At 48.0% G+C, this 14,136-nt stretch overlaps 1 protein-coding gene across 2 annotated transcripts in view; it reads left to right on the top strand.

The window, feature by feature from the left end:
• The window catches only part of RIPOR1 (RHO family interacting cell polarization regulator 1), a 73,986-nt gene that overhangs the window by 45,705 nt on the left and 14,145 nt on the right, over positions 1-14,136 (top strand). For both annotated transcript variants that reach the window (XM_060254435.1, XM_060254434.1), the window contains 5 exons: positions 4,012-4,728; positions 7,499-7,620; positions 9,709-9,889; positions 11,629-11,764; positions 13,185-13,346. In XM_060254435.1, coding sequence (XP_060110418.1) covers positions 4,012-4,728; positions 7,499-7,620; positions 9,709-9,889; positions 11,629-11,764; positions 13,185-13,346 — 1,318 coding nt within the window. The remainder of the gene's footprint in view (positions 1-4,011; positions 4,729-7,498; positions 7,621-9,708; positions 9,890-11,628; positions 11,765-13,184; positions 13,347-14,136) is intronic.

Genomic DNA, 14,136 nt, shown 5'->3' with positions numbered 1-14,136 from the left:
GACCAGTAAGTCACTCCAATTAAAAGACAAACTAGAAATTTATTTACAAAAAAGTAACATACATAAAAACATAAAAGTAGGGGAGAGAAGTGCGCAGTGGAACAAAAAACACAAAGCAACAAACCTAAATGACTATGCTCACCTGCTACTGCTCCCAACCAGCTTGTAGCTCCGGGGTCACAGCAGGAAAATAGAGTTTCAAAGTGGAAGTCCTAGAGAGTAGCTGTCTTCTCTCTCTCTCTGTACCTTCAGCTCTCGGCCCACAAGTCTTCTGAGCTCTTGTCAGGAAATCAATGGAGCCTTGTACCTGGGTTTCGGATATACCAGCCCAGCTGTCAACTTCCTAATTAGCTAACCAATCACTAAACTTAAACACCACATCTAGGGTAGATCCTTAGATCACTAACTGTCAAGTGACTTCTTGAGCTGTCATTCAATCTAGATGGCTGGCTGTCAAACGATTAACATGACAGTTCCCAGCTGCTATCTGTTGCAGTGCAAAAAACCACTCACAGTTGCCAATAAGTCACTATCTTAGATACTTTCAGTGCTAGTAATCCTAAAGGTATTTAAATGTGGGGTATTGACTTTTACAGAAAGAATGCTATAAGATTTACAAACATAAAAGCAAAAACTTAAATACAAATTTTGTCTTAAAAGGACCAGTTTTTTGCCATGTGTTGTTTAAAAAAATCTCCTTAAACATCCATTTTCTTTTATTTTTCATGCAAAAAGTCAACAAAAGGTTTCCAGTTAGCCATAAATGTGGATATCATCTTTTCTCTAATCAGAGTTTAGCCCTCTCAATGAACTCTAACATCTTTAACAACCGTTCTTTTACTGTGGGGATTTTCAAAGGTTTTCAATTCTGTTCCATTCCAAGCTGGAACAGCGTGGCCTTTTGGCTACCCAAGAGGAATAACTGTCACATCATAGTGGCTTCAGACAGCAGCCCACGAGACCACTCACCGCACCATATAAAGATGCACAGCATCTCTGTCCATTGTCCTCTGGGTTGCAGTTTCCATTTTCCCTTCTGCTGCCTAGTTTGGGGAGGGGCCATAGCTCAGGGGTAGAGCATCTGCTTGATGTGCAGAAGGTCCCAGGTTCAATCCCTGGCATCTCCAGCTAATTGAATAAGATGGAAGATTAAGTGAGAACAGGGCTTTTTTAGTAGAAAAAGCCCAGCAGGAACTCATTTACATATTAGGCCACACACCCCCTGACATCACCATTGTTTCACATGGTATTTTTGTAGAAAACCCCCCAGCAGGGACTCATTTGCATATTAGGCCACACCCCTGATGCCAAGCCAGCCAGAATTGTGTTCCTGTATGTTCCTGCTCAAAAAAGGCCCTGAGTGAAAGACATTCACTTGAGACCCTGGAGAGCTGCTGCCACCCAGAGTAGACAATCGTGACTGAGGTTCTGATTCAGTATAAGGCAGCTTCATGTGTGCATGCGTAATATAGAGGGTTAGCTCCCATAATTGGGGGGAGGGAGGAGGATTTTCTCCAGCCCCAGGAATGTTGATTTGCAGAGTAGTGGGCCCCTTCAGGACTTAACAGCTGTGAAAGTAAGGGGGCTGCACCAACAAGCAGAAAGAAGCCAAAGTGGCCTCCATCCGCAAGCCGAGCCATGTTGATGCAAGACAAGGGTGGGCAAACTTGCTTCACATAAGAACCACAGAGGATAAACCTCAGGTGTATAAGAGCCACAAGACATGAAGATCAGATGTTTGAGAGCTGCAAGGAAGGAAAGAAGGCAAATAGATGGGGAGAAGTGGAAAGAAAGCAACTTTAAATGCATTCTCCAAGCCGCTGGAGAAGTGGCTTGAAGAAGTGGTTTAAAGAAAAAAATGCCTTCTCCAAGCCAGCTGATGGGGTGGTGGGGGCTTAAAGAGCCACACAATATGCGTGAAAGAGCCACAAGTGGCTCCACAGTTTGGCCACCCCAATGCAAGAAGTCCTGGGGGTGATTCTGGCCTCTTCTCACTCCTCAGTATAGCCTCCTGATCCATCTGTCTTTCTGAATCCCTGTGAGCCCCTTGATTCCGCAGATTAGTTTCCTCTGGGTTGAGAAGAAGCGCTGGGGATTTGGAGAACAAGGCAAAGATCTGCATCTGTCAGCATCTTCTGCTGATGACTCTTTGAACCCAGCCCAGGGTTTTTGCAAATAAATGTCTCTTTCTGTCTTCTGAATCAACTTCCCTCTCACTCTGTGCCCACTTCTAATCAGAGGATGTGAGCCTGATGTTGTCATGGAATTTAAAAATGGGAGAAATTTTACGTGAGGGACGGTGGCTCAGTGATAGAGCATCTGCTTGGTAAGCAGAAGGTCCCAGGTTCGATCCCCGGCATCTCCAACTAAAAAGGGTCCAGGCAAGTAGGTGTGAAAAACCTCAGCTTGAGACCCTGGAGAGCCGCTGCCAGTCTGAGTAGACAATACTGACTTTGATGGACCCAGGGTCTGATTCAGTAGAAGACAGCTTCATATGTATATATGTTATCGGGTTCAAGTAAAGTGGATTGCGTCCTCCTTGGGAGGAAAGCTGCTGTTAGAACCACTGGAGTTTACGGAGTCCAACAGTGAGCCTGATTGTTAGGCATGGGGAGGGGTTGAACAGGGTAGGGGATATGAGTTACTTAATTCCAGTTGAGTAAGGTCACCAGTTTATAAAGACCTTGATGGTACCAACTCTTGGTACTGATGGCTGCCTCTTTCTCTAACCAAGAGCTTTCCACGAGCGGCGACACCCAAGCCAAGATGGGCCTTGCTGGATATTTTCCGGGAGACCCTCCTGGAGAGGCTCCCCCGGAGTTGCTCGTGCAGCGATGTCTCCTCTGTGCAGCTCGGCACAAGGGCAATGCAGGACTCTGTAAGTGGTGGCCCCATAGCATTAGCATAGTCTCCCTACTTAGAGGTACCTGCGCTCTGCCTCCTGTGCATTAGCCTGTGACACTCTTCCCACCATTTGAAGCCTGCTGCAGTAGGGCAAGAGAAGTGCTTATCCCTGCCAGAGGGAGGGCCTCCCTCTGTCATTTGGCTGTTCGACCTGCCCAACTTGCTTGTTTGTTATGTGCTTGCTTGCTGCTGCCCCCTCAGGCAGGATGGATGTAGTGCAGGCAATTCCATCTGCATTCTGTAGCTGTAGATTCCTTCCTCGTGTTGCTGGTACAGAAGAGAACCAGTCTTATCTCCTAACCCCATTTCTTAGTTTTGAGGTCACCGCAGTAAAAGTCCTAGGGGGGGAGGATATTAGGAAAGATGGTCCCTCAGATAGGTAGGTCATGGTCATCAAGGTTTTTATTGGTCAAAACCACGATCTCAGGCCCAGGGGTGGTTGAAGTAGGCAGGAGATATAGAAACTATGTAGGAGAGGGTTTAAAATGGGAAAAAATTGGGTGGAAGGCCACATATTAGGCCACACATGCCCTGATGTAGCCAATCCTCCAAGAGTTTACAGGGTTCTTAGTACAGGGCCTACTGTAAGCTCTTGGAGGATTGGCTACATCAGGAGTGTATGGCCTAATATGCAAAGGAGTTCCTGCTACAAAAAGGCGCTGTGCACCTGTATGGGAAGATGATTTGGCTGGTCATGAGTTGATGGGCTACATCCTCGAATAGGAAATACAGAGCAGCTCTCTCTTGTCTGCGAGACAGATACCATCTTCAGAGATCCTGAGCAAAGGGGCTTCTTCAAATTGCACACTTGCTGTAAAATCCGGAAAAAATCTTAGCAGCAGATGACCTTGGCTGGGAAAAGCTGGTAGACTCTAGTGGGAGAGGAGCAATTCTCTGTGTGCATATTGTTTTCCCCCCTTCAGAATGAGCCAACTTCAATGAGTTGGGCTGGAGCAAGGAGCAGCTCAGCTGAGGTCTGGTATAAAATTATAGTTAGTTGCAGCTTCTTGGGGCAGAGGTCAAAGAAGGGCTGTGTGGTGCTCATACACATGTACAGTTTTCCTTGCAGCCCTGCCCACTGACGCCCCGATGCTGTGTTTCCTACAGAATATGCTGCGGCAACAGGAGGAGTTGGAGAACGGGGCGGCCTGGTCCATATCTTCAGAGTCGTCCGACGATTCTTCCAGCCCGCAGCTGTCCGGAAGCTCCCGCCACATGTCTCCCCGACCTGTCGTGCAACCCGCGGTGCAAGCCGCCGCGCCCGCCATAGAAATTGCCTTTACGCAGCCCGAGGACAAAGAGCCATCAGCTCTGCAGGAGGAGGTGGCGATGGTAGCCAACGGCCACGTGCCCTACGCCCGGACTCTTAGCCAGATCAGCGAGGCCAGTGTGGACCTGCCGGTTGCAGAGGACAGAGAATGCGCTGTCCCTCAAGAGAGAAGTCCTGGGGTCTTCCCGGGAATGAACTTTTTGGCCCAAGGCACGGCCTCCATGCTCGACACCCGGATTGGCGAGTGTGAGGAGGAGGAGGAGGAGGAGACCGAGTTTGCCGGGGCAGCTAGTGTGGCAGTGGAGAAAAATGAGGACATTGTTAGTCAGAGCCAGGAAGCTCCAGAGCCTAAACCCTCATTGACTGAGCCCAAGCCTGACTCAATGGATCTGCAGCCAGTGGGAGTCTTGGAGATGCCAAGACCCAAAGCTGTAGATTGTGGACTCGAGGAGGCTATTGGCGTTCTGGCCTCAGCTCTGGATGACTACCGGGGACAGTTCCCTGAGCTACAGACCCTGGAGCAGGAGCTGAAGCATCTAGAAATGATTCTCTTGGTAAGAGTGGAGAGTAATTGGCACATATTGTGTGCGTTAAAAAAAAATTGCAGTCCAAGCTTCTCAGCTGGGTGATGCAAATGCTGTCGCTTGTATCGAAGTTCCGCCAATGGAAGCTGGATTCTGAAACCTGCAGAGGTCATGCAAATTATTTATTAATCTACATAATTTATTCCAATGCTGCAGTCCAGGAAGGGGCACGGAATAGCTGGCGTGGGCAACAAGTTCAGTTTGGTGTAGTGGTTAAGTGCGCGGACTCTTGTCTGGGAGAACTGGGTTTGATTCCCCACTCCTCCACTTGCAGCTGTTGGAATGGCCCTGGGTCAGCCATAGCACTCGCAGAGCTGTTCTTGAAAGGGCAGCTGCTGTAAGAGCTCTCAGCCCCACCTACCTCATAGGGTATTTGTTGTGGGGGAAGAAGATTGTAAACCGCTCTGAGACTTTGATTCAGAGAGAAGGGTGGGGTATAAATCTATGATCTTCTTCTTCTCTAGCCATGTTCAGATATCTCTGCCAGCTGTCCCCAATTCTGTCCTCTGGGGTTTTTAAGAGAAGCTTTGGATACTGCAGGAAGTGCAGGAAGCTTGCACTGTGATCACCCTGCACAGATATGTCTTTGAAAGCCAATGTGGCGTAGTGGGCAGGGTGGCAGACTAGGATGCTGGGTGACCTGGGTTTGAGTCCTTATTTCTACCATGAACGCTCATTGGGTGACCTTGAACACACCCAGCCTGGCCTACCTTGCAGGTGTGTTGTGAGAAAGTAGAGGAGGAGAGGTTCTGAGCTACTTTTAAGTCACAGCTGTGGGGAGAAGAGTGGGATATAAATAAATGAAGACAAATGCATCCTTCACATCAGAAGCCCAGAGGGGGCAGGGCAAAGCAGAGGGTGACACTTAAGCTCTGTGTTGAAGTATGATGCAGAAGTGCAGAGAACAGGAAAGTATTTTCCTTGCATTTCATATGCAGGGGTGAAATTCTAGCAGGAGCTTCTTTGCATATTAGGCCACACACCCCTGATGTAGCCAGTTCTCCAAGAGCTTACTAAAAAGAGCCTTGTAAGCTCTTAGAGGATTGGCTACATCAAAGGTGTGTGGCCTAATATGCAAAGGAGCTTCTGCTAGAATTCCACCCCGGTTCATATGTAAGACTTTGCTCACAGAACTTTTGGACTTGTCTTCCCAGGACTGAGGGAGCTCAAAGATTGGTTTTCTGATAGATGCTTTTGTTGGCTTACTTGAATGAAACCTGAAATTACTTAGGTGCTTTGACCCAATGCTAGTTCCCCGTTAAGATTCCGGTAGCTGGAATCTTAGAAAGACAGCGGGCATTTTTTTCTGCCCCCCACTGCATTATTATTAAGTTCTACTTAGTTGATGCCACAAAAGAGGGAAAGACCTCATTTAACCATGATAATAAAATAAAATCTATTGAAGAGTTTATATTCAGCATCAAGAATGCTACCCAATAAAATGGGTCTTTCAAAGCAGAAATATTAAATATATTTTGTTCTTGAGAAGTGCATATGCAGCTGACTTGCATGAATGGTAGATCTCTAACCCACCTTTTTTTAAAAAAAAAATTAAACTTGTTGCAAATGTTATTTTGTGGTTGGTTTTGCTGTCCCTCAAGAGAACTGTTTCACCTGCCCTGAGCTGGATAGCCCAGGCAAGCCCGATCTCATCAGATCTTGGAAGCTAAGCAGGGCCGAGACCCTGGCAAGTACTTGGAAGGGAGGCCACCAAAGAATACCAGGAGTGGGAGGCAGAGGCAGGCTGTATCAAGCCACTTCTCTGAACATCCTCCAAGGCCCAGTAGGGGTCACCATAAGTTCCAGGCATCCATGCACACACACAAACAAAAATACAATTTTGAAAGGTGGGCAATAGGCCAGCCTCTGTGGATCCACAATAATCAACTTTGTAGAGGTCTGTCAGTCTTCGTGGGGTCATTTTGTGGTAGTGAGTAAAGTTAGTACTGTTGTGATGTGCTGAGGAACAAAATGTGTCTATCAAAGGTGAGCCCTAGTCTACAACATATTTAGTCCTAGAATAAAAAAAACACACAAGTTTTTGTTGCAAGGCTCCTATTTTGTGTCTTCTCCAGTGGACCAACACATCTACCCTTCTGGAGCAACCTTTTAGCAAAGCCAGTAGGGTAGCATATTTCAATTATATATATATGGCTAGTTTGTGACCTGCTATTCTATAAACCTCTAAAATAAACTTCCTTCCAAATCTCTTAGGTGGTGAGATGGGCTCCCTGAGGAGGTGAAGGGGGAGGGGGAAAACCATCTCTAGATGTGTTTAGAAGGCCCTACAAGGCTTCTTTGTTTTCTGGGGCTATTGACAGCGTGTCAGCTGCAAGCACTTTGGGTGCAGGGGGAGGATTTCCCTCTGTGTATCTCAGATTTGGATTTGTAAGCCTCCTCGAGCCACAAAAAATGTAGAGTATACATACTTTAATAAAGTAAAAGAGCATAAATAAACACCACATACTCAAGAGGTATGCTGATACTTGGCCCCATCTCCTCTTGCTTTTGGAAATGGATCTGCTCTCTTCTTTTCATGTCCTCCCCCTCCTCTTCTCTTGCTCCCTTTTTCCTCTCTTTTCAACATCCGAGCTCAAGTGGTTGCAGTCACAGAGGCAGGAAATGGCAAGTGGATGGGGAAGGTGCACTTAGAGCTGCAACAGAGAAAAGCCCAAATAGATGAACAGATCTGTGCTATTTTCTTTCCTTTCTGTCTCCCCCACCCCTTCCCATCTCACAGCAAAAGCAAGGGAGATGCCTGAGCCGGGCTTCCAGCACCAGCCTGACGGTGGAACACGCGCTGGAAAGCTTCAGCTTCCTCAATGCTGCTGAGACAGATGATTCGGAGGGAGACGAAGAAGGGTGAGTTGGGATGGACCAGGCTGTGGTTGAGTTGCTAGGGAACACAGCCAGTGGACATTATGCAGAAGAAGTGCTTGGGGTGGGGGGGAGATCCTGACCCACAGTGGGTCTCGGGGGTGAGATTGGAAAGGTATCAGGTGCTGGAAAGGAAAGGCGTTGGAAAGGTATGCGACTATGGCAGCAACTGGAAAATACCTTGATACATGGGTAGTGAAGTTTGACTCAAAGGATCCTGCTATCCTTTGTTTCCTTGCTGGGCTTATTCACACAATCACGGTTCAGGACCTACAGTGTTAAGACTCTTAGCCAAAGATACTCACCACACTCTACAGGAACAAGGAATGCCCAGGGAAAGGCCCTTTTGCTGACCATCAAGAGTTGCTCTGTGAGCTGTGCATATTGCCCACCAGGTAAATGTTCTCCCCTGTGTTCCATTGGAGGATGAACCGTCTTCTGTGTTCTTAAGAGGCTGGTACACTCTCTATATAGTGATCCAGAAGTAGGTGCTATAATACACCTGACTCAAGGGCATAAATCCAGCACCATCTGAATAGAATGGGCTTCTGGCCTGGCAGGGGTAGAGAGAATGTGTGCATTATAAAGTGCCATAAAGTCTCAGCTGACTTTTGGCAACCCCAGCAAGGGGCTTTCAAGGGAAGTGAGGAGCAGAGGTGGTTTGCTAGTGCCTTCCTCTGGAGTCTTCCTTGGTGGTCTCCCACCTAAGAGCTGACCCCAGCAAGGGCAAGTGAGAAGCAGAGGGGGTTTGCCATTGCCTTCCTCTGCAGAGTCTTCCTTGGTGGTCTCCCATCTAAGAAATGACCCCAGTAAGGGGCTTTCAAGGCAAGTGAGAAGCAAAGGTGGTTTGCCGGTGCCTTCCTCTGCAGAGCCTTCCTTGGAGGTCTCTCATCTAAGAACTGACTCCAGTCTTCCTTGGTGATCTGCTTCCAAGCACCAACTGCCTAGCTTCCAAGATTGGGCTACACCATGCCAACTTTCTTCCTGGGATATAGTATACAGAACCCAAAAGAGAGAGAGTAACATTAATGGGTTATGTCCAGTTTGGTGTAGTAGTTAAGTGTGCGGACTCTTATCTGGAAGAACCGGGTTTGATTCCCCGCTCTGGTAGGAGTTGTCCTTGAAAGGGCAGCTGCTGTGAGAGCTCTCTCAGCCCCACTCACCTCACAGGGTGTTTGTTGTGGGGGAGGAAGATAAAGGAGATTGTAAGCCGCTCTGAGACTCTGATTCAGGGTGGAGGGCAGAATATATAAACCAATGTTGTCGTCGTTTTCTTCTTCCATAGAGAGAGAGAGGGTGGGAGGGAGATGCAATTAGTTTAAAACAGGAGCTCTGATCATAGATCTTCTTCATCTTGTTTGGCCCTCTTCAACTACCTAAAACCAGAAATCTGTGCAGCCTTGCCTGACAGGTGGTTCCCTGCAGGATGTGCTTCAACAGCGCCATCTTGTGACTAGTGCTTGATACTGTTTCAGCTTTCTGCATCTTATCACCCTGGGCTGTGACCCCTGACCGGAATAGCCCTAGCTGGTACTTGGATAGGAGACCACCAAGGAAATCAGAGGCATGCAATGGCAAATCACCACTGAACATCTCTTTCCTAGGAAACCCTATAGAATACCATAAGTTAGCAGCGACCGCACAGCAAGAAAAATTTTTTGCCAAGGGCAGAACTTCTGGGTTGTCTCTTGAAATCCTGGAGTCTCACCTATCTGGCTAAGATGTTAGATGTGTTCAGAGGCTTTCTTGGGTTGCGTATGTGCTGGATCATGGGAGCACAGAAATCTGCCTTCTATTGCATCTATACTGGGCAATCGGGCTGGCAGCAGCTTTCTAGGGTCTCAAGGCAGAGGTCTTTCCCATTACTTACTAGCTTTTAACAGAAGCTGCTGGGGATTGGACCTGGGACCTTCTGCGTGCCAAGCTGATGCTCTCCCTCTGAGTTACAACCCTTCTCCTCTCCCAGCCACGTCACTCTTGCTTGCACGTGCTGATTGGTGAAGCCTGCGTGAGCCAAGGCAACGGAACACTGGGCTCTGGAGATGTGCTTACCTCATCTGCATCTTTTCACAGGCGAGCCAGTAGTGCACAGCCTGTGCCTTTGAACAGGGTACCAGGATCTGGTGATGCTGCTGGCGAAGAAACAGCAGGGTGCTTTCCCTCAGAGAGCAGTCCGGAACCCATGAGCACGGGCAGCGAGTTCCTCGACAGGGCCGTGGTTCTGCATTTGAATTACTGCAATGGCCTGCTGCTGGTGAGGGCACAGTGAAAGGTCCTTTCCATTTGCAACCTTCCCCCTGTTCCAGCTGTGTTTCTTTTGCTTTTGGTGCTCTGCACATCTGTTGGCGAGGCTCCTGCTCTACTAACAGGAAAAGTGTTGGCAAAGGCTGCAGTTCAAGATAATGTCACAGGAGAAATTAGACCCGGTTTCCAGTGCGGTACCCTTAGGCACAACAGTGCCTTGCAATATGAACATATGAAGCTGCCTTATACTGAATCAGACCCTTGGTCCATCAGAGTCAATATTGTCTTCTCAGACTGGCAGTGGCTCTCCAGGGTCTCAAGCTGAGGTTTTTCACACCTATTTGCCTGGACCCATTTTTGGAGATGCCAGGGATTGAACCTGGGACCTTCTGCTTCCCAAGCAGATGCTCTACCACTGAGCCACTGTCCCTCCCTTTCTTGGTGCCCACCAACAGGGCCGTAGCCAGGATTTTAAAAGCCGGGGAGCTTTTTTAAAAAGTCAGGGAGCACCCTTTTCCATCCAGAGCTTGCTGCTTCTCAGAAGCTTTCTTGGGTAGGGGCAAAAGCTGGGGGCTCTGAATGTGGCTAAGTCAAGGCAGCCAAGCCTCAAACTTTGGAGTCAAGAAGGGACTGCACCTTGCATGCAAGCCGGGGGGTTTCCTTCCATCTCCCTCTCCCCCACCCTGGTGCTTTGCAGCCAGCAGCTCCATCCATCACCCCCTCCCTGGCACATTCCATGTGGCTTCCTCTACCTCCCTTCTCTCCGCCTGCTGCTTTTGCTGCTGCAGTGCACTGTGTCCTACTGAGCTCTCCTGGCACCAACTGCCACTTCGCTGGCTCAGCCATGGCAAAAAGCAAAAGAGAAAAAGCAGGCTGCACCCTGGAGGGCCGCCTGGGAGTCGAGGGGGCCTGCCTGGAAATCAAAGGGCAGTGCCCCCACGGCCCCCCTACTCACTTCCTGGAGGTGTAATTCCTGGAGAAGTGGGTATTTTTCCTGTGTGGCAAAGCCCTTTTTCCTTTGTGGGAAGGGTGGTGACAAGCAAAAATTATACCCAGGGCACCACACACTGTTGTATAACAGACATCACGGGCCTGCCCACCAAGTGTTTCCAGAATGTTGGGGACTCTTACCTGGCAGGGCTTCTGATCAGCCACTGAAGACCCCGTTGGCTATGCAGATGAAAATAATGTCGTTTCAGAGACAGCTGTCACCACACTGTTTTATTGTCTCTCATACCTCTTTCCCAGTGTATATTTTATTTAAATGATCCCTCTTTTTACCCCTGCATTTGGGCTTCCTCAATGTGTTTGGCTCCACCTTCTGTGGCAGCCATTTTGCCCGCAACTCTGTGTGAGAATTCCAGAGGTGACCCCAGGCTCTAGCCATGGAACTGAAAGAGTCACTTGCATGCACAGCTTGTGAGTTTCCGGTAGCACCTGGGTGATCACTAGTGGAGAAACAGGGCAAACCTAGGTGGGCACTTGGTCTGATCTACCAAGATATTTCTTACACTATCAGTAGAACCTTGGCTGTGGCATATCCCCCAGTCCCATTCACTCTGTGGAGCTGTTTAAAGCTGTCTTGACTTGCATCTGTTCTTTAGTCCTTACTGTGTTTTTGCAATGTGGTATTGCACAGTTTGCTTTCTCTGAGCCTTACAGCTGAGCTCTCCTTCTCGTGTTGTTCTGCACACAAAACATGAACCAGCTAGAAATGAGTTTTTGTGGTGCTTGTCATCTGATTTGTAGAAACTTGGCAATTTTGGACCACTGCGCTGCCGGGAAATGTATGCGCTCGACAGGCTGGCTAGGGAAGCTCAAGTCCTGGAGATGGTCTGCCGCCTGGTGGAAGAACGGTCAGGGACAGCCAATTCTGCTGAGGAAGGTAAGGAAGTGTACTATGAGCATGAATCCAAGACTACTCACTTCCTGGGGGTGTAGTTCCAGGAGAAGTGGGTGTTTTTCCTTTGTAGGAAGAAGAAGAAGATCACAGATTTATACCCCGCCCTTCTCTCTGAATCAGAGTCTCAGAGCAGCTTACAATCTCCTTTATCTCCTTCCCCCACAGCTTACAATCTCCTTTATCTCCTTCCCCCTGTGAGGTGGGTGGGGCTGAGGGGACTCTCACAGCAGCTGCCCTTTCAAGGACAACTCCTACAAGAGCTATGGCTAACCCAAGGCCATTCCAGCAGCCATAAGTGGAGGAGTGGGGAATCAAACCCAGTTCTCCCAGATAAGAGTCTGCATGCTTAACCACTACACCAGACTGGCTCTCTGGGAAGGCCCTTTTTCCTTTGTGGGAAGGATGGTGATGAGCAAAAGTTATACCCAGGGCACCGCACACTGTTGTATGACACACATCACCATAAACAGCGGTCACAGTTTTTTTTCTCAAGCAAGTGGATCCTACTTTCTCCCACAGTTGCTTTTTAAAGATGGACACATTTACTGGCAACTCTAATCGGAAGTCAAATTAGAAGTCTGTTGCAGCCAATCAGAACAGGAGTCCAACAGCACCTTAAATGCTTCATGCGTTCGATGAAATGAGCTGTGGCTCACAAATGCCTGGGCTGGAATAAATTCTTATTAGTTGTTAAGAGTAGATGAATAGAATTAGTCTGGAATTATAGAACTCAGCGGGAGTCCTGTTTCATTTGGTTGCCAGCACCAATTTAATCATCCATCCCACCCCCTTCCTATTTATTTTATCAAATTTATTTATTTATTTAATCAAATTTATATCCCGCCCTCTCCTAACAGGCTCACGGCAGCTCACAACAGTTAGAGTTTTAAGTGGGCTGCTTGCTTTTTGTTGAAGAATGCTCTATATACTTCCTTGCTCAGTTTAATTTCTTACTTGATTTAACATCAAGCAAGGCAAGATCTGTGTTTAAAAAGTTACAAAATTGATATGTCGGCAGGTGAAGATGATGTGACTTCACAGGCACCAACCAGTCAGGGCTGTGCATGGCTGGCTTCCATTGCAGACATTCAGAAGCAGTTTCCTTGTAGTCAGACACACCTTTCCTGTCCCCATTTGACAAGACTATTTCTGAGCACAGCAACTCCTGGTGTAATATGTACACTGTAGGGCACTTTTTGGACAGGTGGGAGGAAAGACAAAAGTTTGCAGGTAGTGGGCTTGATCTCAGATATATGTTCTACTAACAGAGATGCTTTTCTTTGGAGGGAGCAGCCTTCCCCTGAAGCGAGAGACTTTGTCCTCCAGAGAAAGCATCTCTGTCTGCTGGATCTGTCATGGCAGCTCTAGTTCCAAACTGATTTTGTGCTCTCTCTATTCTCAGTGGTTCAGTACTCCACACGGAAGGAGGGGGTGTTACCCTTCTGGGATAGCTGCGTGAGCATCCCTAATGTGTATACCTGCCCTGTGGAGCGGTTCCTAAAGACACTAAGCTCTCAATACATGGCACGAATCAACGAACGGCAGCAAGGCCTGGCAGATGCAGGTGAGTGTGCCTCAGGCTCAACACCCTCCATGCACCAGAGATCTAGAATCTGTATCAAATTGTATAATTGTATGTAGATTTGCAGCCTGAATTAATTGTTTAGTTTGGTCGCATGATTCTGCCTCTTCTCACATGACTAGCAAAATAATGACTGCCACTAATTCCCTTGGCTGTTAGAAGACCCTTCTCTGTTCCACTTTGGTCCCTGAAATTGTTCATGTTGCCAGCCTATAACAGCTACTTGCTTGAGGTTCCCCAAATCAGGATTTCAGTTGTCTGTCTCTGTCTGGTAATGCTCCCATGGCAGCCAGATAGGTGCTGCCTGAATGCCTGTTTCTTTCAGCTGGTTGCCCAGCCATTCTGAATGTGTGCAACCATCTGACATACTCCATGTAGAATCACAGAGTTGGAAGGGACCTCCAAGGTCGTCTAATCCAACTCCCTGCACAATGCAGGAAATTCACAAATACCTCCCTGCCACATCCCCAGTGACCCCTGCTCCTTACCCAGAAAATGGCAAAAAAAAAAAACCCAAAACCCTCCAAGATCCCTGGCCAAACTGGCTTGGAGAAAATTGCTTTCTAGCCCCAAAGTGGCAATCAGCATTTCCCTGGACATGTAAGAAGGGGCCATGAGAACTAAGCACTGATGCAGCCCTTCCTGCCCTCCCTCTCATGGTTGCCGATGAAATGAACAATCTTGATGAGTACCCATGCTTCCTATATGACAAAGGGAGCTTTGAGGGATGAACCTTATACCCTGAAAAAAGTGTTGTTCTTTAAGGTACTGC

The sequence above is a fragment of the Heteronotia binoei genome, chromosome 14, assembly GCF_032191835.1.
Source record: "Heteronotia binoei isolate CCM8104 ecotype False Entrance Well chromosome 14, APGP_CSIRO_Hbin_v1, whole genome shotgun sequence".
NCBI classification, from domain to species: domain Eukaryota; kingdom Metazoa; phylum Chordata; class Lepidosauria; order Squamata; family Gekkonidae; genus Heteronotia; species Heteronotia binoei.
Note: the sequence above shows the minus strand (reverse complement) of the source record. Positions and strands in the feature narration are given on the sequence as shown.